The following is a 26,107-nucleotide window of genomic DNA, read 5'->3' as shown; positions in this document are numbered from 1 at the left end:
GGCCTAAGTAGTCATGAAGACTGGAATATTCTGATTAAACCCCTTGGTGTTTGCTAGTCATATAAGAAATAGATGTTACACTTACAAAATGATAGATAACATCTTAACGAATCACTGGAAAAAAAGTTGTGTGAAAACAGATTTAATTCTTTATTTTGTATTTCAATTATTTTAAGATCACTCGTTTGAGTGATTTTAAATTTATTTTATAAACTTTATTCAAACAGTTTCATTTTCCATCCTATAATTTATATAATGTTAAATCTTCTTCAAAAGTAGTCATGAAGACTGGAATATTCTGATTAAACCCCTTGGTGTTTGCTAGTCATAAAAGAAATAGATGTCATCACTTTCAAAAATGACAGATAACAACTTAACGCATCACTGGAAAAAAAAGTTGTGTGAAAACAGATTTAATTCTTTATTTTGTATTTCAATTATTTTAAGATCACTCGTTTGAGTGATTTTAAATTTATTTTATCAACTTTATTCAAACTGTCTTTCATTTTCCATCCTTAATTTATACAATGTTAAATAATCTTCGTAAGTAGTCATGAAGACTGGAATATTCTGATTAAATCCCTTGGTGTTTGCTAGTCATATAAGAGATAGATGTCATCACTTCCAAAAATGAGAGATAACAATTAACAGAATCACTTAAAACAATGATATCAGTTTCTTTTTGCTTGAACATGCCTTTTGATGATATTTCTTCACTGAATTGCATATAGTGTATGTCATAAGGTGAACTTCCATTGCACAGTTTACTTCAAATGGTGATTTTTTTATTACCATTATTCTGATTATTTAAAGCAGAAAGAACATTAATCAGTCATGTTAAAAAAGATTTAAGGCTTTATTATAATTGAAATTATTTTAAAATCACCCGTTCAAGTGATCTAAAATTTCTTTTATAAACTTTATTCAAACTGTCTTTCATTTTCCATCCTATAATTTATACAATATTAAATACTCTTCGTAAGTAGTCATGAAGACTGGAATATTCTGATTAAACCCCTTGGTGTTTGCTAGTCATATAAGAAATAGATGTCATCACTTAAAAAATGACAGATAACAACTTAACGAATCACTGGAAAAAAAAGTTGTCTGAAAACAGATTTAATTCCTTATTTTGTATTTCAATTATTTTAAGATCACCCGTTCGAGTGATTTTAAATTTATTTTATCAACTTTATTCAAACCCGTTTGAGTGATTTTAAATTTATTTTATCAACTTTATTCAAACTGTCTTTCATTTTCCAATCTATAATTTATGCAATGTTAAATATTCGTAAGTAGTCATGAAGACTGGAATATTCTGATTAAACTCCTTGGTGTTTGCTAGTCATATAAGAAATAGATGTCATCACTTCCAAAAATGAGAGATAACAATTAACAGAATCACTTAAAACAATGATATCAGTTTCTTTTTGCTTGAACATGCCTTTTGATGATATTTCTTCACTGAATTGCATATAATGTATGTCATACGGTGAACTTCCATTACACAGTTTACATCAAATGGTGATTTTTTAATTACCATTATTCTGATTATTTAAAGCAGAAAGAACATTAATCAGTCATGTTAAAAAAGATTTAAGGCTTTATTATAATTGAAATTATTTTAAAATCACCTGTTCAAGTGATCTAAAATTTCTTTTATAAACTTTATTCAAACTGTCTTTCATTTTCCATCCTATAATTTATACAATATTAAATACTCTTCGTAAGTAGTCATGAAGACTGGAATATTCTGATTAAACCCCTTGGTGTTTGCTAGTCATATAAGAAATAGATGTCATCACTTAAAAAATGACAGATAACAACTTAACGAATCACTGGAAAAAAAAGTTGTCTGAAAACAGATTTAATTCCTTATTTTGTATTTCAATTATTTTAAGATCACCCGTTCAAGTGATTTTAAATTTATTTTATCAACTTTATTCAAACCCGTTTGAGTGATTTTAAATTTATTTTATCAACTTTATTCAAACTGTCTTTCATTTTCCAATCTATAATTTATGCAATGTTAAATATTCGTAAGTAGTCATGAAGACTGGAATATTCTGATTAAACTCCTTGGTTTTTGCTAGTCATATAAGAAATAGATGTCATCACTTCCAAAAATGAGAGATAACAATTAACAGAATCACTTAAAACAATGATATCAGTTTCTTTTTGCTTGAACATGCCTTTTGATGATATTTCTTCACTGAATTGCATATAATGTATGTCATACGGTGAACTTCCATTACACAGTTTACATCAAATGTTGATTTTTTAATTACCATTATTCTGATTATTTAAAGCAGAAAGAACATTAATCAGTCATGTTAAAAAAGATTTAAGGCTTTATTATAATTGAAATTATTTTAAGATCACCCGTTCAAGTGATCTAAAATTTATTTTATAAACTTTATTCAAACTGTCTTTCATTTTCCATCCTATAATTTATACAATATTAAATAATCTTCGTAAGTAGTCATGAAGACTGGAATATTCTGATTAAACCCCTTGGTGTTTGCTAGTCATATAAGAAATAGATGTCATCACTTTCAAAAATGAGAGATAACAATTAACAGAATCACTTAAAACAATGATATCAGTTTCTTTTTGCTTGAACATGCCTTTTGATGATATTTCTTCACTGAATTGCATATAGTGTATGTCATAAGGTGAACTTCCATTACACAGTTTACATCAAATGGTGATTTTTTAATTACCATTATTCTGATTATTTAAAGCAGAAAGAACATTAATCAGTCATGTTAAAAAAGATTTAAGGCTTTATTATAATTGAAATTATTTTAAGATCACCCGTTCAAGTGATCTAAAATTTATTTTATAAACTTTATTCAAACTGTCTTTCATTTTCCATCCTATAATTTATATAATGTTAAATCTTCTTCAAAAGTAGTCATGAAGACTGGAATATTCTGATTAAACCCCTTGGTGTTTGCTAGTCATAAAAGAAATAGATGTCATCACTTACAAAAATGACAGATAACAACTTAACGAATCACTGGAAAAAAAAGTTGTGTGAAAACAGATTTAATTCTTTATTTTGTATTTCAATTATTTTAAGATCACTCGTTTGAGTGATTTTAAATTTATTTTATCAACTTTATTCAAACTGTCTTTCATTTTCCATCCTTAATTTATACAATATTAAATACTCTTCGTAAGTAGTCATGAAGACTGGAATATTCTGATTAAACCCCTTGGTGTTTGCTAGTCATATAAGAAATAGATGTCATCACTTAAAAAATGACAGATAACAACTTAACGAATCACTGGAAAAAAAAGTTGTCTGAAAACAGATTTAATTCCTTATTTTGTATTTCAATTATTTTAAGATCACCCATTCGAGTGATTTTAAATTTATTTTATCAACTTTATTCAATCCCGTTTGAGTGATTTTAAATTTATTTTATCAACTTTATTCAAACTGTCTTTCATTTTCCAATCTATAATTTATGCAATGTTAAATATTCGTAAGTAGTCATGAAGACTGGAATATTCTGATTAAACTCCTTGGTGTTTGCTAGTCATATAAGAAATAGATGTCATCACTTCCAAAAATGAGAGATAACAATTAACAGAATCACTTAAAACAATGATATCAGTTTCTTTTTGCTTGAACATGCCTTTTGATGATATTTCTTCACTGAATTGCATATAGTGTATGTCATAAGGTGAACTTCCATTACACAGTTTACTTCAAATGGTGATTTTTTTATTACCATTATTCTGATTATTTAAAGCAGAAAGAACATTAATCAGTCATGTTAAAAAAGATTTAAGGCTTTATTATAATTGAAATTATTTTAAGATCACCCGTTCAAGTGATCTAAAATTTATTTTATAAACTTTATTCAAACTGTCTTTCATTTTCCATCCTATAATTTATACAATATTAAATAATCTTCGTAAGTAGTCATGAAGACTGGAATATTCTGATTAAACCCCTTGGTGTTTGCTAGTCATATAAGAAATAGATGTCATCACTTAAAAAATGACAGATAACAACTTAACGAATCACTGGAAAAAAAAGTTGTCTGAAAACAGATTTAATTCCTTATTTTGTATTTCAGTTATTTTAAGATCACCCGTTCGAGTGATTTTAAATTTATTTTATCAACTTTATTCAAACCCGTTCGAGTGATTTTAAATTTATTTTATCAACTTTATTCAAACTGTCTTTCATTTTCCATCCTATAATTTATAAAATATTAAATAATCTTTGTAAGTAGTCATGAAGACTGGAATATTCTGATTAAACCCCTTGGTGTTTGCTAGTCATATAAGAAATAGATGTCATCACTTAAAAAATGACAGATAACAACTTAACGAATCACTGGAAAAATAAGATGTCTGAAAACAGATTTAATTTTTTATTTTGTATTTCAATTATTTTAAGATCACTCGTTTGAGTGATTTTAAAACTATTTTATAAACGTTATTCAAAATGTCTTTCATTTTCCATCCTATAATTTATACAATGTTCATGATGTTAAATATTCTTCGTAAGTAGTCATAAAGACTGGAATATTCTGATGAAACCCCTTGGTGTTTGCTAGTCATATAAGAGATAGATGTCATCCCTTACAAAAATGAGAGTTAACAACTTAATTAATCACTCAAAACAATGATATCAGTTTCTTATTGCTTGAACATGCTTTTTTATGATAATTCTTAAGTGATTCATTTGTGATTTGCATATATAATAGTTTATGTCATATAATGAAGTTTAGTGATTTTAATTGGTATTGGTAATATATTCTATGTCAGGAGACATGAAGATTCTCATACATGTTATAATAATTTAAATGATATTGTAGGTACAAGTTTATTCGTTGCTACAGTCAGATAATTCAGGATTCCTTTTCATTGTTGACACATGGTTGAATAAATATAGAGTTTTATTATATATTGATATGAGCTATGGATAACCAAGACCATGGTAAGTTCTATATTTTTCATTTGTTCTACAAAAAAATCGAAAATAGTACTGTGCTTTATTAATTATATATCATATGTGTAGTTCAATATATGCCTTATCAAGCTTATCCTTTATAACCAAAGTAGCTTGTGATAGACAAAAGCCTTAAAAATTCATGTATTTTAAGTGCATTTGTCTAATTATTCCTTCTTCAACAATGTTCAATTTAAATCTATATCTATGCATTTCCAAAAATAATTGTTTTAGGTTCTCCCAATAATACCACTCTGCAAAAAAGAAACCGTCAACAGAATGAGACCAGTGTTGCTTGGAGTAATGAAAATAACCCCAGTCTCTCACATCATCGGTTAAGATTGCAGGCAATATGCAGATTATGTACAGTAACCATCAAGTATGACAAACGAAATCCGTACACTAAAGAAAGGTTTCACACTGACATTTTTAAGCTGTTTGGGATTGATGTTCAAACAGAAAATGAAAATGAATACCCAACATATATTTGTAGAAGAGATGGACGTGAGTTATATAAACTCCGCTCTGGAGAGCAGACAGTAGACAAATCTTTTTTAAAAGATTTAAAACCACCAGTTTTGTTTACCCATGAAAACAATGACACTTGCCTTGCGTGTAAATTTAATCCAAAAGGAAGACCACATAAGCGTAGATTACTAGATGACACACCACATAAAGGAAAAAAGATAAAGGTTGAGGAAAAACATCCTGCATCATTTTACCACCCAAATGAAAATTTCAACGAAGCCTGCTCTAATTCTGTAATGATTGATGCACTTCTTAAACATTTTGAAAATCTTTCAAATGATGGGAAAACTGAGTTTCTTCATGAGATGTTGAACAAGATGAATGAAGATGATTTACATTTAATGTCCTTTATCATAGGAAAAAGAATCAGTAATGAAATTTATAAAGATGGTCAAGCATTTCAATTACTTTACAAAGACTTGAAGTCAATGGCTGATTTCCAATGTATTGATTGGTTAGAACAAAGAAACAAAACAGTGCTGTCGTTTTTGCTCGGAACTGGAAATTTATGTTCAGAACTGTCTTTTTTAAGGGATAGTAAGCAAACCATTCTAACAATAACACGAGCAGTAGAACAAATATACATGGTAAATAATCCTGTGATTATTTCCCCACTATCATTTTTAATGAACATTTCTGCATATTCCCTTTCTGGCAGCAAGACACTAGTTGATATATTAGGAAATGCTAACCCTGCTGCTCATTATAAAACTGTAACTGAGTGGTTAAGAGATCAGAATGCTGATGAAATTAAGATAGAATTAGGAGATGTATTAAATGTTTTCGACAACGAGCAAGTTATAGGAAGGAAGCATGCCATAAAACCTGGAAATAAGGCGGCTATATCCATTATAACAAATAAAGCATATTGTTGTATGGATCCTAATGGCAACTTGCAAGAAAATCCAGAATTAAAACCAGTTCAACTGTTAAAGGTGAATAATGTATCGTCAAGTAAAAGTACTTGTAGCTCAAATGAGGAGCAGGATAGTGAAAAACTGAAATTGGTTGTGGACAATATTTTGACTGAAAGTTCTCCACAATTTGCAAAATTTGAAAAAGACCATTCTGAGCAACTAGCCCTCTTTATCAAATCAGCTATCGAAACTGTTATGCTTGAACAAAAGGACGAGGATGGAGAAATTATTGATGACTTTGATGTCACAGCTGCGAAAGAGTCCTTGGAAGATCATATGATTCAGTGTCCTTGTGGAGAATGGAATGCTGACAGAAAAATTGTATGTACAAAATGTAAAAGGAGAGATGGACTGAAAAAGGCAAAAGAAAGTAAAAAGGAGTCTACTGCTGATTACACACCAAAACAGAAAACCATGTTGAAAAAGCTTGTATTTGAAAAAGATTCAGACAATAACACAGTCGTAAGAGAAGAAGAATTACGTTATGCCCAGGTTAGCAGTAACCATAAAGGAAAACAGGAGATCATTGTTACTGATCCAGTCTTTTGTAATCCTAACAGCTTGGAAACTGTTGCAAGAGTATTGAGAATGATTGGCACCGAGAATGGCATTGTACGGTATGGTGGATCTCTTCGCCATTGGACCTTTATTTGTTGTGATGGTTTGCCTTACCTCATTTGCAAAAAATTAAAAGATGAAGCAGTTGTCTGCACCAACAACAACTGCAATAAACAATTCTTGTCACAAAAGGAATTTTTGAACCATGTGAAAGCTGATCACCCTGGAACAGAACACTGTACATTTATACATGAATTTGATTGGTTTTACCTACGAATTGGTGCTGGCCACTATGAAATGAACTTAATGAAATCATTTTTTGAACTAAATTGGACTCCCTTTCTGGAATCCCTGTGTGAAAAAATGGGGTTTGTGTCGGAAGCCGCAAAACAGTATGCTAAAGCCTGCAAAGATACACACAAGACCTGGAATTTACTTCTGGTGTTCCACTTGGCTTCCTTAAGAGAGCTTGTTTTACCATATGTTCGAGATTGTATCAAAAAAGGTACACATCCAGATGTAAAAGGATTCTTCAAATTCAGCCAAACATTTTACCGCTCAATAAATTTTCCAAATTACAGATATTACTTCCTACAGGTAACTAGATTCTCCCAAGCAATTATCAACTTTAGAATGGCGGTTCGTAGAAACAATTCAGACCTCATCAAAAGTGCTAAATATATGACAAAAGAACTATTCAATGGACGTAGTCATCCAAAATATCAATCAATAGAGGTTTATGATACCTTGCAGGACTTAATGATGCCAGAAGCAGTTATGCATTTAAATGATGCGTACACATCTATCACAACAACAGGCAATCATTCAACAGGGGAAGATTTTGATTTTATTCTTGAAGAAAAAAATCGACAAGTCAAATCATGGATCCCTAAAGGAGTTCCTACAGATTCCATTTGGCTTAGTGTTTGCCGGAATAACGACATGCTTGAGAAATTAAAGCGTTCATCGCTGTCATTGTTAGGCATACATGCCACAGAAGGAAAGATAAAAGAATTAGATCTTGAGGAGGCCATTACTGGGTACAGATGTGTTTTAAGAAAATCAAACTACCTCGGAAAGAAAGGAGATCATACTTCTCTTTCAGGAATGGCATTGGATGATGGTTTGGTTGACTTTTTGGAGGAATCGTCAAAAAGGAGACTTTATTTTACCCGCACTGAGATATTGGGGGAAGAAATTGACATACCACTAATGCGTCATCCAGTAGCTATCACTCCAGAGGAAAAAATTAAGTTATCAAGTATACAGAGTATGACTGTTGATGAGTTGAAGAAAGAAATAATTCTCTTGTTGCAGTTGATTACAGATCCACTTCAACAAGACTTTCACAACTACCTGTACAAATCTGAAGTTAAATCCAAAAATAAGGCCAAACACATTCAATTTCTAGAGCAATTACGAGAGACCTTATCTACCTTTGATAATCAAGAGAATTCTAATGAGGAATCATCACAGAACTGAATTTTTGAAACTTTCTTAACCGTAAATTGGTAAGCCAAATGCCTTCTTGTTTTCTGTTGGCTTGTAAATCCTTATAATCATTTTCTTACAAATATATACAGGTCTTGGCATGCTTCTTTGGCATAGAACTGATAAATGTATTTAGTTTTAACTGAAACTAATGTGCATGATAGTTGATAGGTTACTGTATGATTTTTTTTGTTTGGATATAATTTAAAAAGATCAAAAGTTCCATTGTGTTTCCATACATTTTATATATAAAGTGCATGAATACTAAGCATGATATTTAAATTTTCTATTTTAGAAATCACATCTTTGATGTATGCACTTGGATTATTTTTGTGTTTTGTGGTTTCCATTTTGGTGATTGTGTATATTAGACAAATAGCCAGAAACCTAAGATTTCAGTGTGAGGCTAGGTAAATTCACAATGTTGAATTCTGTTTTTAGTACTTAGAGTCTTAGTTGATTATTGATGTTTTATAACAGTTTTTCACAGCTTATATATGATACAAATATGCAACTGTCAGTTCTAAATGATTAATCATCAGTGTTGGATCAACATGTTTTGATATGTGGGGTCAACTGACCACCTAAGAGGGGGCCTGCTTTGGTCATGCTTCAGTGATTCCCTATATAATCTACAAAAATTTTCCCAGAAGAGTGAATGGGAGGGGGTTGCCCCCTGGACCCCCTCTACATTTGTCTTAGATCATGGTCTGTAATAATGTAGAAAAATCTTCGCATATCAAATCCTATTTTAAAAACAACAATACTCATGAGAACAGAAGGTAAAAAGTTCTTTATTTGTAAAAAATAATGTAATTATGTTCATGATAACATTAATTTATTTTCAAAAACAAATTTAAAACCTTAATTGGTCGATCTTGATTTATGCTAAATCATTTTTGAGATTCAAAATGTACTGCTGAACTGCATTCAAATGGCCTGCATTGTATCTAGCATAGTGGAGGACTGATGGTTATGATATTGTATCTATTTATGCCACTTTTGCATGATTTTATTTAGATCTTGTTGAATTGTTTTATGCATGTCAAAGCATGTCCTATAGTTATTTTTATTATTTGTTATGTTTGTTATACAATAGCAATATTTCTTGACATGTTTATAAGTACTATGTTAGTTCTGATGAAAATATCAATCACATTATGTAATAAAACATAAACAAAATATGGGTTGATTGAATAGGGGTTGCTTTACGAATCTTAACTCAAAGAGTCTATATCACAGGGGAAAAAAAAGAGAAAAAAGATTTTCTTCTTGTCAAATGTTGACCTTTGAACATTGTTGAAACATGAACATGAAACAAGTGTACACAATTAACTACTTTTTTTAAATTTTACTTATAACTTATGGAGTCTGCTTGTAAGCACATGACTTGAGAGAGATTAATGGGTGCTTAAAGTGGCACAGGCAGATTCTTTTTGAACAACCACACTTATCATGCTCATAAACTTATAAAATAATAATTTAACATGTTTAAACATTCCCCATTTCCATTCTCAATTTTATTAAAGCATTTTTTTTTTACAGTTTCAGATACAACCAACAGAGTGGCGGGGCCTGAGACTTTATGCCCAGATAATATGGATAATATACCAAAACAGATTAAAAAAAAACTTAAACCCGGTGTAGTGAAAAAAGTAAAAACAAAGACAGAGGCCACTGGCCTCCGAGTAAAAGCTTTAAGAAGCTCCAAATGCAGAATAATAAACAAAATCAAAAAATCCATGAAAAAACTGCACAAAGAGCAGGTGTATGAGCCAGTGGAGGGACTTGTAGTGCTTTTTGATGTAAAGAGAAAAATTTATAAGTATTTTGGATCTGGTGACCTGGTAACAAGATTTGAAGAAGGACAAGCATTGGCCACTGGCCATGATCTTCGGATATCGAAGAAATCCAGAAATTTTACTAACATAAGTAAAGATCCGGTGGAGAAAGATCTGTACTTCACGCCAAACAAATACAAATTACCTTTCCTAGGAGGAAAAGACCTTGCATTTCAACAGAAGAAATTACTGGACACTCTTGCCATTGATAAGACAATGGCAAGAGAGAAGACAAAAAATCTTCAGAATGAGTAAGTAAATGTTTTGATAGGTAAATTTTATTTAAAAAAATAGACAGCTATAATAACAATGATTACTAAAAAAGATTAGAAAAACAAAAGATCTGTTAGTACCGGTAATTATGTAATATATTTCATAATCAGGTCCACCTGTACAAGTATCTGAGGGAATTTGCTCTGATAGTGCGGAAGCAATCTGCCATTACCAAGTGGCCATTTCAAATCAAAAGATCAATAAAACATGCAAATTCATTGATAAAATAAAGTTAATGACTGAAGGTTAAACAACAAAATCATAGAAAACACAAAGATTTAAAAACACAGAACTCGGATGCTCAGGAATGGTTAGAAATAAATATTGCAATTTGAAGCATCTGCCCTTTGTCTTGTGTCAAAAGTCAGCGGTAAACATAAAACACATATGTAGTTTTATGCGACACGGAGATATGTAATGAGGCCGAACAAATTATGCGCTCAAGGAATGCAAACATTATTTTTTATAAATTAGATTTGAGAACTGAAATATCTGTTTTTTCTTTATTTTTAGAACCAGGCCTTCTAGAAAGGAACTGTTTGCAGAGTAAGTTGTTATGAACGCATTGAGCTCAAAGTACTGACTCAGGTTTTCCTGGGGTCAATTTTCTTTCTTGGTTTAATTGTTTTTTTTGCCAACTCGGAAAAACCTGACAAAATATTTGAGAAGACGACATCAAACTATTACATTTATTTTGCCAAAGTCTAGTACAATTGATGAATTTTAAAAACAAAATATGAGAATGGCAAAGTCAGCAAAAATCACTTCTTTCTCCTTTGAGTGATTATGGGATTTCCTAAAAAAAACAACTTTATTTTGATTTGTAGATTTATGAGATTTCAACAACTGTTAAGATTGTAAAGTATAGTTACCTTATAGCTTTATTTCATTTTCTTAAACTTTATTGCCTTGAACATTAAGAATTTAATTTATTTATCAGGTTAATTGTCGCAGACACCAAGGGCTTATGTTTGTAAAGCATAACATGTTTAATCACATTTACTTTTTGTGTTTTAGGCGTGCTGGAAGTGTTGGTAAAAGGGGAACAGGTGCTTGTAGAGGAAGAGGTGCAGGAGGTAGAGGAAGAGGGACAGGAGGTAGAGGAAGAGGTACAGGAGGTAGAGGAAGAGGTGCAGGAGGAAGAGGTGCAGGAGGTAGAGGTGCCGGAGGTAGAGGTGCACAAGGACAAGGTTCCAAAAGAGGAAACATGACTGAACGGAACGGTGACAAGAGAACCAAAAAAAGGTATTGAAATTAATACTAATGGAAAGCTTGTCGAATTGATGAGTTTTGTCTAACTAATCCATTGTCATTTTAAATGAAGTAGTATGTAAAAAAGTAGAACCTATAAACTAATAAAAAAAAAATTGTAATGACAGGGAAAAAACATTAATTTTTTTCACATTTTCAGGAAAAAGGAAGACTCTGATTCTGATACAGAGGACTCTGATTCTGATACAGAGGACTATGATTCTGATACACAGGACTCTGATAATTCCAAAGGGTAAGTTGAGACTTGTAAAAATTTTGTATGATTGAAATCATTTAAACCATGGAAGTATTATATTGACAGGAACTACTACGACCCGACTTCAAACGTTTCATCTGCAATGCCGCGTGCAATTAAATGACATGTTAATTAGCTTGAAACATGGCACGTTATTTACATACCAGCGGGTGGTGCCCTACAATATTGTAATTCTCAGTTGCTTTCGGGATTACGGAAATAAACGAAGAAATCGAAAGGTGTGATAAATTCTTAGGAAACAGCAATCGGCAAACCTCGGCAGATCCCGTTACCTTACATCTGCATTTGTGTGCCGATTGAGTGATTGATGGATTAATGCGAGTCATCATTAATGATATAGAATAACTCATCCACGATGGAAATATGTACCAAATTTATTGAATAAATGCCTCATTTTTATTGATTGATTTTTCGGTAGAAATTGGACTATATTAATGTAATGTATATTGCAAGTTGTGATTACATAATAACTACTGTTTACTCCACTGAGTGCCACACATTTCCTGCATATTTAAGACGATTGTAAATGATCATTCTGATAAAATCAAAAGATCAAAGAGATTCTAGATATATGTAGGAATTATTAAACTTCGCTCTAAATCCAGGGTAAGATCATTGGTTTGTATAAATGACACAAAATGAATGATCTAAAGAAGAAAAATACTGTATATTAATGTTTAATCAAGTTAAATGTTTTAAATGAGAGAGAAAAAGCTGGGTACACCTATTTAAAAATGATTAGCAAAAGCTATTATTTTTTGTGTTTTTTTGTTTTTTTTTAATAGCCAATATACATGATATATGAATGATGTTGTTTTTACACACACCTGCACACACAGACACAAAAAAAAAATGTCAAAATTATCTGTAATATCATATATTATGTCCAAATACAATAATTATATCTGTCATTTAAAGTTTCACAAATATTTCAGAGATAGTGATTTGTCCATGGTTTATGAAAATAAAACAGACGAAGCAAAGTAAGTGATCATAAAAGTCATGTTAATCATATTAAAAAAAGAACAACTGGTGACTAATAAATCATATTTATAAAGAAAATCTGATGAGGGCTTTGCAATTTGAATGTATGTGGGAGGGTAGGAAGGGACTTCTAAAATATCCCTTTAATCTAGAACATTTATTTAGATAATAGATACATACTGAATAAAGACCCATGACCCATATTCAATAATTAAACTTCCTTCCCTTCCATCCAGCCCTACCAGCCAAAATACATTTTTATGAAATAGCCATATATAAATGTGTTTTGACCCACTTTTAATATTTTATGTATGTGTTGTTTAATAAGCTTGACTTATTCTTAACTTCATTTCTTTGATTTTTCCTTTGGTTTCCTCAAATTCATCTGTTAGGTTATATTATGCATGACCAAGACAGTTTTAAACTGAATTATCATTATTTTCAGCCATGCTATAGGATCATCTATTGACCAAGATGAACAATTGGCCGAGCACATGAGCTCTTGCAGTGAGACAAGGTAAGCAACATTATCAATAATCAGATTAATATAGTCTGTAGATTTTTGTGAAATGCAAATGTAACTTATTATGCTTTGTAATGGTGTAGTGTTTTTTGGTATTGTAATTTATCATTGATGCACTGTCTATATCAGCTTTATATAAATTTCATAGCTTAGTAATGTCAAATATGTTGACCCAACCTTAATAACTTTGATCTTGACATGATGTTTTAGAACTGTATATGCTTAAGATGTTTTAGAACTGTATATGCTTAAGGTTAACTGTTAACTTCAAATTTAAATGCAAAAAGGTAATGAGCATGGCTTTTGTGTTAATTGCTATAAAATAAGTAAGCAAATCACTCAAATAAGTGACGATGAAATCACTCAAATAAGTGACGATGAAATCACTCAAATAAGTGACGATGAAATCACTTGTTTAAGCCATACATTATATTTTTATCAGATAATTATCAGGTTGTCTGCATTGCTTTTTATCCCCCAAAAATATTAAGCTTGAAGGTAAAACATAACAAAAATGATATCCTAACTTTCTTAAGTTTACAATTCCTACTCAAGTGATTTTGAAGAATCTGTGTCAAATTGTGATTATTTTACATTTTTAATTGTCATAGTTACTTCTGAAATCACCTGTTTAAGTTATTACCCTGACTGATGGTATAGGTTCTGATAGCATGTATAGTTTCCCTCATCATAACCAACATTGTTGAAGTTGGAGCTTTTCTGTCAATTAATTTTTACTGTATGGCCTGTAAATGAGGTATGAAATAATTGATATCTTCGTTTTTGTCATGTTTTATTAGTGAAAATGGTGAACAACAAAATGTGGACTTGAGTCTAACCCTAACAGATTTAGGGGAATTATTTAATTTGGAGGTACATTGTTCATGTTTTGTGTAAAAAAAGAGGCATGTTATTGAATAACAGATGTTAAAAACTCAGTCTAAAACTTCTTCCTTTAATTAAACATGAATGACCCAGATGCATGCACTCTCTAACATTGGACTATTTTTAGTGAACTATCTATACATCAAATCTGTCATATGCCAATAGGAATAATGTGTATGGGGAAAAAATGTTCATATAATACGGGTACCTTGAAATTTATAATAGATTACCTTTGGTTTGCATATGTGTAAAATTACTATACAAACCAAATGTTTTGGGATCTGAAATTCTGACAATACTTAAGTTTTTTTCATCTTTTTGTTTTTATTTGGATTTTTTAAGTTGGAAGTATGACCAGATGACATGGATAATAAATTATAGATAAGTTGTGAATGCATGGCTGTAGATGTAGTACTGTTGCGCATGCTTGTAGATAGAAAAATTAACTTATATGCAACAAGGAAATACAATACAAAAAAGAAGATGTGGTATGATTGCCAATGAGACAACTGTCCACAATAGACCAAAGGGACACAGACATTAACAACTATAGGTCATTGTTTGGCCTTCAACAATGAGCAAAGCCCATACTGCATAGTCAGCTATAAAAGGCCTGATAAGACAATGTGAAACAATTCAAACAAGAAAACTAACGGCCTCATTTAACAAAAAAATGAACGAAAAACAAATATGTAACACATAAACAAACGACAACCACTGAATTACAGGCTCCTGACTTGGGACAGGCACATACATAAATAATGTGGCGGGGTTAAACATGTTAGCGGGATCCCAACCCTCCCCTTAACCTGGGACAGTGGTATAACATTACAACATAACTATAAAAATCAGTTGAAATAGGCATAACTCATCAGATAGACAAAAAATACAAGTGGACGTGGCAGGGCACTCATACATCCCGACACAAAGAACAGATCTGAGAGTACTCGCAGTTATCTGCCAGCTAGTTCAAAGCCACTAACAACTAATAAAAAAATCATCTTAGGATCAGGTGTACTCAAATTATTCACCAAAGCAGAACAAAATATTGTTAATTTGTTAAAAGGTAAATTGTATATCATAAATTACATAATGCCTGTACAATTGTATAGGGAAATTGAATATGCAGTACAACACCTGGACTTTCTACTGAGCATTTCTTTTTAAAATTATTTCAGAATGATGCAATAATCCACCTAATGGATGACAATTTTGACAAGGTACATGATGTAGAAATTACCAGGGCTCCATCACCACAGCCGGATTCACCAAGGCAGATGGAGTCAACCCCATCACCAGCTGTTGTTAAAAAGGTAAATTGTATATCATAAATTACATAATGCCTGTACAATTGCATAGGGAAATTGAATATGCAGTACAACACCTGGACTTTCTACTGAGCATTTCTTTTTAAAATTATTTCAGAATGATGCAATAATCCACCTAATGGATGACAATTTTGACAAGGTACATGATGTAGAAATTACCAGGGCTCCATCACCACAGCCGGAGTCACCAAGGCAGATGGAGTCAACCCCATCACCAGATGTTGTTAAAAAGGTAAATTGTATATCATAAATTACATAATGCCTGTACAATTGTATAGGGAAATTGAATATGCAGTACAACACATGGACTTTCTACTGAGCATTTCTTTTTAAAATTATTTCAGAATGATGCAATAGCACCACAGCCAGAGTCACCAAGGCAGATGGAGTCGACCCCATCACCAGCTATTGGAACACATGTGTCTATTTTGAATGGCAAACAATTGCTACCAGCAGTCGTAAGTGATTAATATTTTTAAAGTTAATCAATTTGCTTGTTCTAGTTATACTTCAGATAATACCAAGCTGAAAACTTTAGTTTATACTCTATAAAAAATACGAATTGTTTTATGTAAAAAAAAGATAGTCTCACACAATCGAATATTCCAATGTCAATAGTTACAAAAAGTGGTAAAATAATGATAGTTTAGTGAGTTGGTCTGTAGTATGATTGGTGACATTCCATGTCAATAAATAAATATTTTGTGTTTAATTTTGCAGATAGCGAAAATAGAGAATGGAGTAAATTGGGTAAAATATTATAAAAAAAAGAAACACCTGTGGTTCCTGGAAAATGAAGTGTATTTGACTTTGAAGAGTGAATTCGTGAAGGTGTTAGACCCTCCGGACTTACTGCCACAGGGAGGGTCTAGATTTGGATTTGTTTTTAAAGATCTTTGATATTTCTAATTCAAGTGTCTGGTTCATACATGTATGCCTTTCCATGACTTTTGAAAAACTGATATTCACTGAGGCCAACGGTCAAAAGTCAATAAAACCACATATTTACCAAAACAAAAGACAGTAATTGTTTTATTCCATATTCCGAGAGAATGTATATAATGGCATTATTTACCAAAACCAATTGCACATCAAACGATTTTTACAAAAATTATGCACGTAAAAGCATGCGACGTTTTGCGCGGTGAATATCCTTTTTTCGCAGGTGAATATGCTTATTTATTCAAAATCCCATTCATATAGAAAAACCTACTAAACTTTAATCAATATGGAATAATATACAATTACTGTCTTTTGATGAGGTAAATATGCGGTTTTATTGACTTTTGAAAAAATGATATTCACTGAGGCCGACGTCCGAAGTGAATATCAGTTTTTCAAAAGTCAATAAAACCCCATATTTACCGAAACAAAAGACAGTAATTGTTTTATTCCATATTCCGAGAAAAGAAAATGTATTTAAGGATGTACTTAAGTGAGGTTTTGGAATTTGTGTCAAATGTTTGGACTCCTTGGTGTTTTTCCATCCAATACAATGTAAAATATTTTGCCCCATAACACCAATTTATTTTTTCATATAAGACTTAATAGCTCATGAAAGGTTATTTACCAAAATTTTAGAAGATTCTTTATTTTCTTTCTTTTGTTTTGAGACCCAAATAATACCAATGCAATTATAAGGTAAAAGTCCTAGTCAGCCTTTTCCTGCCATATTTTAAATCTCAAATATATCGAAAAGGAGGTCCATGACCTATCAATATTTTTAGCTTATCTTTATCCTTAATTGATGCTCTACCAGCTTATAGTATTAATTTTAATTTTTTAATTTCCGAATTTTTACCTAACCTCACCTAAGTACATCCTTAATGACAAACATATACCAAAACAAATTTTTACACGAAACATTTTACCATAACGTTGCATGTAAAAGCGCGTGACGTTTAGCGCGGTGAATAACACTTTCTCAGGTGAATATGCTTTTTTATTCAAAATCCAATTAATATAGAGAAACCTACTAAAATAATTCCAATATAGAATAATACCTGATATTCATATAGACATTAATATCAAACAAGGAACACTTAAAACAATACAAATTGCAATTTTTTGGTTATGATGCAAATGATAGGCTGATGTTTACAAAATAACACTTTGTATTGTTTTGATATGAACCTATCCACTGACAGTCTTAGAATTGCATTTTTATGTATATTTTGTGTGGTTGTGCTATTAGTTTTATGCTGGTTTTTACCAAGCTTACACAGAAAATACTGTAATGTTTTGATAAAAAAAAAAGTTTTTGTTTTAAAAATGATGCACCTTTTTATTATGTGCTTTGTTTTTAGCAACATGAGCAATGACAAATTTTATAATGTTGATTTTCATTTAATATATGTGAGATATATCAATGAACATTAGTCTTTGAATTGTATTGTTTTATTATCTTGATTTATCATGTTTATGCTAGCTTTTTATCTTGAACATGTTTAAGCATTTGTTTTGGTTTTGATGATGATATATTAAATTGATATTTGCTTTTATGATCATGATGATATACCTGATGTATTAACATATTGTTTTTGTTTATTTTTTTTTTTGGTACCGAACACATACTGAAGATGAAACATGTAATTTATAGCGCATTTGTTTCTAACATAAACGATCATACGATGTAAATGATTACGCGCGTAGTCGTTTAATCCATTTGTTTCTTACATTTTTTGGTCAACGTTGACATCGTTCACATAAAACGATGTACGCGCAAAATAGTCGCATAGTCGTTGATCGTTTATCATTGAGACGTGTAAACGATAAATTTGTTTCTGCATCTGTCGTTTAAATAATTACGAGCACGTGTTGTTTTCGCAAAGTCCTGGTTATCTATTTCCCGCACTTTTACCTGTTTGTTTACAGTGTGTGAATGTAATCTATTTCTGTCTGACTACGCAGGGTCGATAAAGTTTATTAAGTGATGTATCTGTTTCTAGCAGCTTAACGTTTACTAAACAATAGTCATCGATGACAAAATTTCCGGTTAGAAACAAATGCACTCTTTACTTGTTGAAATGAGCATGATGAGTTCATTTTGACTTCAGTATTTTTTTTTAATCTTAAATGAGGTCAATTCTTATGCTGACCAAAAATTGGTTAACAGATAAACTGTTATTTAATTTGTTTTTGGATTACACTTTAGAAATGTGTTGCTTGAAAGGTGTGTGGTGAGGTTGGGAAACCTTATGATTATGGTCAAAGTTATCATTTTTGGTTACTAAATGTGGTTATGTAACTGCTTTATAATGTCATGACTGTTAAAATGCTGTAGTGAAAATTAAATTTTGAAAAATTAAAGATTTATTTTAAATTCATTTTGAGCAAATAATAAGCCTATAAGCTAGTTTCAGATTTCGTTATGTTAAATTACCAACATGCAACTGCTACATTTATGTTATTATAAACTAACATATTTGTCATAAAAAAACAATCATCTAAACACATTACTGACTTCATTTGTCATGGTATACTCTTGGCAGTTATTCTTTTGTAGAGTTATTAAGAATCAAAACTGAATTATGAATTCAAAAAATTCAGCAATGAATTAAACATAAGGTCTGGACTACACTGTATGCATAAAAACCTAAGATGAATTCTTGCTCCACATCATGCCCAATTATTGGTTCAAGTTTTTGCTGTTAGATCCCACTTTTGCAGGTGGGTCTTTGATCTGTTGAAAGAAAATGTTATAATCACTTATTAAAGTGACAACATTTTTGCTTCTCAAGTTATCTGTTTCAGTGATTTAAAAAGAGTCATTGAAAATTTCTTCCAAATACCTTGGATATGTGATTTGGAAAACTCTCAACACTTGGAGCAAAACAGGGTCTAATTACACAGACTTTTTAATAAAAAATTATGCAATGTCATCTTTGGCCTAAAGCTGGTCAAAAAGACAAAATATTAATATGCACAAATTAGTTACAAAAATTAGGAGATGTGGTAAAACCGCAAATGAGACAACAAATTCAAAGAAGGTGTGTTATCAATTATAGACAACTATGCCGTCTTCAACAATGAGAAAAACCCATTCCATATAGTTGCCTTTAAAAGGCCCCTCCCACTATGAACAATATAAACTAATTTTTATGGAGCAAACTAGAAACATAATTTATAACTGAAAAGTTTATTAAAAAAACAAATATGACAGACAAATTAAAACCAACCAGTCTAATAGTTATCAACCTTCAATCTTCAAATACTTTAAAAACAAAAGACTTGTTCTCAAAAACATTTTATTGAATTCTGTATCTTCTCTTTTAATATCACAAGACCTGTAATGCAACTTGAAATTGAAGAATATTACAAAGCATAGATGAAAAAAGTATTTTGGAAAATAACAGTTATGTAATTTTTATAATAAGAGTTAAAGGCAAAGGGTTGAAAAAAGACATTATTAAGTTCATTTTTAATTGTCAGTTCCTGATACTTAAAAAAGGCTAGATCACTATAACAGGTGATTTGATAAATGTCAAAGGGGAACAATCCATATCAAAATATAGTTCAAAAAGTTGATCATTGAGTAAAATGCACTAATAATTATAATCACTTATTTGAGTGATTTAGTTCTGTTATTATTAAAGAGAGACAACTCTTTCCTGAAACTGAAATCACTGAATTAGGTGATTTTGAAATCACTTGTTTAAGTAGCACCCCTGACTGTTCGAAGTATGCATTACTTAATTCTTGATGTTAAAATGCAAGGATGTGTTCTACCCTCTGCATGCATGCCTAACTTTCTCCATTTTCTTTTTTTCCCTTATTATTTTTTTTTGCCAGCAATTGCCTCGTCTGCCTCATTGTAGTTACGGCCCTGATTCAAGGTCTTTATAGTTGGATCTTTTATTAGAAGTTCTAATAACGTTTGTCAGGACCTCAGCAGGAATATCAACTCTTCCTGCTGCTTTTCGAAGATAAGCATGAAATACATGTACAGCTTTTAAGACTTCTTCTTATATCTATCTATAATAATATTCAAGATAATAACAAAAAACTGCAAAATTTTGTTAAAACTACCAATTTGGTGGCAGAAACCCAACAATGGGTTGCTCGATTTGTCTGATAATTTCAGGGCCGATAGATCTTGACAAATTGAACAATTTAACTCCATGTCAGATTTGCTCTAAAAGCTTTAGTTTTTAAGATATAAGCTAAAAACTGCATTTGACCCCTATGTTCTATTTGTAGCCATGGTGGCCATGTTTGACCATGGATCAAATCTTCGGAGTTTCAGAGAAGAAGATTTTTGAAATATTTTATGACAACAGACGACGAAGGACGCCAAGTGATGGCATAAGCTCACATGGGGCCCTTTGGGCTCCGGTGATCTAAAAAGGGAGACAATGCCATTTAATATAAGGCAAAATAATAAAAAAAATCTTAAAGATCCATTATCTTTAATAAATATGTACAATGATGTATGGAAAAGTTTGACACAAGCTTTCTGTTTTTTTGGTGGTTTTTTTTTCGATTTTAAAGACTGAAAATAAAATATATTGACTCTGAAATTAAAATTTTGGGTTATATATTAAAACCACTATATACTCATGATACTGCACAGACTTTAAACCCATTGACAAGGATGATGGTGTCTAAGTAACTGCAATTCAGAATACCGAACATGTTGAATGAGGGCATTTTTTTAAAGAAAATACTTTTAACCATGCTATTGACATTCTTATCTTTATCTATAATCATATTTTTTACTTTTCTTTATTTTCTGTTTTTTTTTATATTTTTGGTTTATTTTTCTATTTCAACAATTTCTTTATCATATTGGCTTGAATTTTTTTATTTTGTTCATCTAAAGTTCCTTTCTTAGTGGTCCATTTATAAACATGATAAAACATCATTTCCTTAAGTTCTAGTTCGTTAATATATGATCATGATGATAAACCTGTCATCCATACATGTTTACTACGCATGGACGGACTTACCGGACAACCACACTTCTGTGAAAACAGAGGTGACCCATTTGTCTGATTGATTTTCAAATCTTTTCAGATATATGATTGCGGAAATAAGATAGTAAAAAATGTACGTAACATTGAGTTTTCAGTGAATAGATTCAAATCAAATTTGATGCAATTTTTATATAATAAAGAAGAAATATACACGATCAAAGCCTTAGATGGGCGGAGTTACAAGACTGCATCGTATCTTAATTTTTATTCCCTATAAATATTTTTTTATATTGGGGCGGATCGACTAAGGGCCCGATTGACATGAAAGCTACAAGAACTTGAGAAGTACCTGACTGACATTGCAGTAGTGAATGAAAAGATGGTAATTTTAATTTTACCTGGAACTACTACCCACAGTTTTCATCAACTCTTCATCATCATGGTGTTCATCTGAATCAGCATCAACTTTGGGAAGAAAGTTTTTAACAAGATATTCTCTAACTTTAACATAATTTTCCTGTTCAAGTTCTTTGACACTTGTGTCAAATGTCAAGTTAGCATTCAAATAATCCATCATCTTGATTAAATCTGCATCGAGGGGTGGCAAACCTGCATTTATATTTGAAAACATGTCGAAAAATTCATCAATGCTCTTCGTGGATGGGTCGATCCAGTTCCAATTAATCTGAAGATTTTCTAGTTCGCTCATCGTCCAATCACTTGTTTCACGCGGAATGTAACTACTCAGTGCAGTTAATTTCTTCTTCTTATCGCTTGATGCGGAATAATAATCGCCATCTAATCTATTTGTCCACAGTGGATCATCTTCTGAATTTGAGCTGTGCCGTTGGCGTTTGCGTTTAGGTTTCGAGGATGACGCCATGTTGTGCCGAGGATAATTGTTCTCAACTCATCAGTATACGGCAGCCGGTACGGTCACAGAACCGTTCGAATGCAGCACCGGAATACGTCCCCAGAACCATTTAAAAGTCATGCGCAGCACTTGTTAGCTAAATACCGACAAACAATTGTGACCTGAATGACCACAAATAAACACAACATAATATAATATATTATATATATATATTGTAATCACAGTAGTCTTAGATTATAATTATCAGTTTCGTTTGTTTGTCTCAGTGATTAAGGAGGTTATATGAGACATATAACCTCCTTGGTCTGATTAAATGATAACGAGGTGTTTGTCGCTCCTTTTTTTAAATAAATTGTGACCTATATTATAGTTGTTATAGTCATATCCCATAATTATTGTAGCTGAATATTTCTCTTATGTAAAAAGTACCCAGTAATCAATAAAAAAATTATTTGATCTATATGTATTCATCCATACGGAGACGCCCTTTAATTTCAACGATGAGTATTAATGGTATTAATATCAAAAGTCTATTATAGTTTAATACTTGTATACGTTATATTATTAGATCTTTAATTATAGGTATCTCCCAAGAGCGTTGCTGGAAAAGCTGGTTTGCGGGACGGTGACTTGATTTGCTACATTAACAAAGCTTACGTCGCTGACGTCACACATCAACACATGTTGATTTTCATTTGTAAATGAGTGGTTTGGCAAAGTTGCATGTCCACCGATGTCCAGACAAACCAAATTCTATTTGGAAGTCTCATACCTTGATAAACTCGTAATATTATATATAGTGTAAATCTCAAAATATATATAACTTTCATTTTCTACAGATTGTACATAAAATCAAATGTCCTTCACATTACATGTGATGTATTTCATCACGTGAGATTCATTGCTAGAAAAAAAAACTTTTAACGAGGCGTATATATCGGTTTATCAAATATATCTTTTTAAGGATGTCTGCTTGTCATGTTTAGAAATTTTTGAATTTGAGCGGTGCCGTTTGCGTTTAGGTTTCGAGGATGACGCCATGTTGTGGGTTGTGCCGAGTATAATTGTTCTCAACTCGGACTACCAGATATCTCGGCCCAAAACAAACTCGGCCTATTACAAAGTCGGCTTCACAAACTTGGTCTATAACAGACTCAGCCTATCACAAACTCGGACTGCTAAAAGATAAAAGTATGATAAACGAAATAAGTATTATTTTATTTGAAATTAACTATCAGTACTTTATCTTAAACGTTTTTACACTTTTGGTATTTGGCTGGATGTTGTCTCCAAATGACCTTAGATCGCCTCCAAATAACCCTTTGACGTCAAGCAATAATCACTTTTTTATTGTGAATTGTTATGTCAAAGTTTACGGGAACCTGTGTGATTCTACGTAATGGCGGACAAATTTGCATACAAGTGTAAATACGTCAAATTGCACCCATTTCAACAGTTTTTCACCTACATTTATTCAAAGAACAGACAAAAATGTTCATTCTGGGTTTTTTGTAGACGTATCCAATTTACTAGTTCAACACTGAATCACCGAAAAATGGGTTTGAACCTTCCTCCAAATAACACAAGAATCTGTAATGAAGAGTATCTAAACTTGCAAGTGAATATAGTTCATCAGCAATGTTTCTGAGCTTATTTTGTCAAAATTGAAGCAAACTTGCCACTAAAAGCGTATTATTATTTCACTGTTTGACTATGAATGAACTTGGCCAAAAATAACTATATCTTGCTTTATTATATTTCTTGTAGCTAAAACCCTTTAAACATTGTATTTTTAAAATCAATATGAGATAAGGTATCTTCTGCTACCAGTCATACTTTATCAATTATTTTTTTTATCTTAAGTGAATTTTGGTGGAATTAGACCTCAGTCAATTATTCTCTGAACAATTTTTAAAAAAAAAATTTCCCCCGTCTTATTCTTTAAATTGCAAGGTTTTCTTGTTTTAAAAAGATGTTTCCAAGTTATTTTATATATGATATCAAGCAGATTATACATTATTGAAACTGACCCAGTTTAACTGAACGCCTTTCTTCGTAAGAGTTATCTCCCCAAACACTATTTTTCTTGTTATCTCTACTACTTTAATTCACAACAGTAAAGACCATGACAAAACTACTTTCCCACATTGGTATTAAATCCTCAGGATGTTGACCACAATTTTGACCAGATAAATAATTAAAATGGCAAGGTGCACAACTATAGATGTCATGATGGAAGTACACCACTAATTCATATGGCCCCATTGCTTTCTATGTTAAATTCCTCAATTTCAAGCACTCAGGCACAGCTCTTTTGTTTTAAGTTCAAATAAAATGACAATCATTGCATGTCAAAGCAACACTTCATGGTGTCTTGTACTGACAAAAAATCAGCATACCTTTAATGGCATATAAGAAAGAACTGGTTCCCAAAACTTCGGATGTACCAAAATAGGTACTTCAGATCTGACAAACAGGCAAAATGTACCCTCTTTTTTAAATTTCATGCAATTTTTTTTATTATTAAAAATTATAAGTCAAAAAGTGTTCAACAATGATCACCAGTCATTCAGCTTTCATTTGATATCAAAATTGCCTAAATATTCTACATATTTTGAAAGTTACACCCATGCGTAGGAACTATTTTGTGTTAAATACGTACTACTTTCTGGCAATGGTATGTGCTTTCCGGCCGGGCCCGAATTAGTGTTGTTACACCTATAACAAAACCAAACTTGCCATATTGACTTCAGCATTTCTTAATTTCATTCTATGATATATTCTAAGCAATAAAAAACATATAAAGCTTTAGTCCAAACACTATTTTACTGATTTTAAGCTCAAATTGGACTGGTAGTAACATATGTGTTATGCAAAAAAAACCTGCATATAGGGATATTACCAATGGCCAGTATGATTTTTTTTATTCTCAATATCGTGGTTCTATTTGTTAATTTAAACTAGGAAAACAATGTGCTTACCAATAGTCATATTTTTGTCAGAGGATGTTCATTTAATAAAAATATATTAGTCCAAACCTAAGACATAATTGAGAATATTGTCCCCCCTTTTTTCTTCAAATTAGAAAAGGGACATTTTTGGTACAAACCAAACTTCTGTGGTACAATACAGATTATTGAGAGCAATTTATATATCCCTCAGCTGGATAACATGCAAAACTGGTTCAAAATTGCATGTACAGTGAGATTTTGGAATTCTTATATGAGTGTATAAAACCAATAAAACTTGAAAAATCATTGGATTATTTGACCAAGAGCTATTTTTTTTTAAAAATAAACAAGTCATAATATGCATGTTTTATTGATTTAAATCCCAAATAATGCAAAAATAAGAACTTGGGGTGACAAGTCTTAACTGCATGCATGTTGTATGACCATAAAAGGCTAAAATACCTTATTGTGTCAATTTAAGAGCTGAAACTTGGCATAAACAGAATTGTTCATCCACAAAAGTTGATTAATCATGA

The 26,107-nt window shown here is 31.3% G+C and overlaps 2 protein-coding genes across 5 annotated transcripts in view; one reads left to right on the top strand and one right to left on the bottom strand.

Moving 5' to 3' along the window:
• LOC139515906 (uncharacterized) overlaps positions 1-23,178 on the bottom strand; it is a 45,680-nt gene extending 22,502 nt beyond the window's left edge. Inside the window, exon 1 of one of the 3 annotated variants that reach the window (XR_011662870.1) lies at positions 22,145-22,731. Coding sequence is in view for 2 of the 3 variants with exons in the window: in XM_071305662.1 (XP_071161763.1) it covers positions 22,145-22,629 (485 nt within the window). In the remaining variant the exon portion in view is untranslated. Of the gene's footprint in view, positions 1-22,144 lie in introns of all 3 variants that reach the window. The other 2 variants (XM_071305662.1, XM_071305663.1) reach the window with 2 other exon arrangements.
• Positions 4,339-16,573, top strand: LOC139515908 (uncharacterized). Of its 2 annotated transcripts, XM_071305667.1 has the most exons (10): positions 4,339-4,963; positions 10,015-10,561; positions 11,097-11,129; positions 11,601-11,828; positions 11,995-12,087; positions 13,047-13,094; positions 13,541-13,612; positions 15,682-15,816; positions 16,176-16,289; positions 16,552-16,573. In XM_071305667.1, exons 1-8 carry the CDS (start codon positions 4,945-4,947, stop codon positions 15,692-15,694), a joined length of 1,053 nt encoding a protein of 350 aa, XP_071161768.1. In that variant the 5' UTR covers positions 4,339-4,944; the 3' UTR covers positions 15,695-15,816; positions 16,176-16,289; positions 16,552-16,573. The 2 variants fall into 2 exon arrangements, with proteins under 2 accessions (XP_071161768.1, XP_071161767.1); XM_071305666.1 differs by lacking the exon at positions 4,339-4,963 and having other exon boundaries at positions 9,755-10,561.
• Positions 23,179-26,107: the final 2,929 nt, after the last annotated feature.

The sequence above is a fragment of the Mytilus edulis genome, chromosome 3, assembly GCF_963676685.1.
Source record: "Mytilus edulis chromosome 3, xbMytEdul2.2, whole genome shotgun sequence".
In the NCBI taxonomy this organism is placed as follows: Eukaryota; Metazoa; Mollusca; class Bivalvia; order Mytilida; family Mytilidae; genus Mytilus; species Mytilus edulis.
The sequence above is the reverse complement of the archived record's forward strand: the minus strand, read 5'-3'. Positions and strand labels throughout refer to the sequence as shown.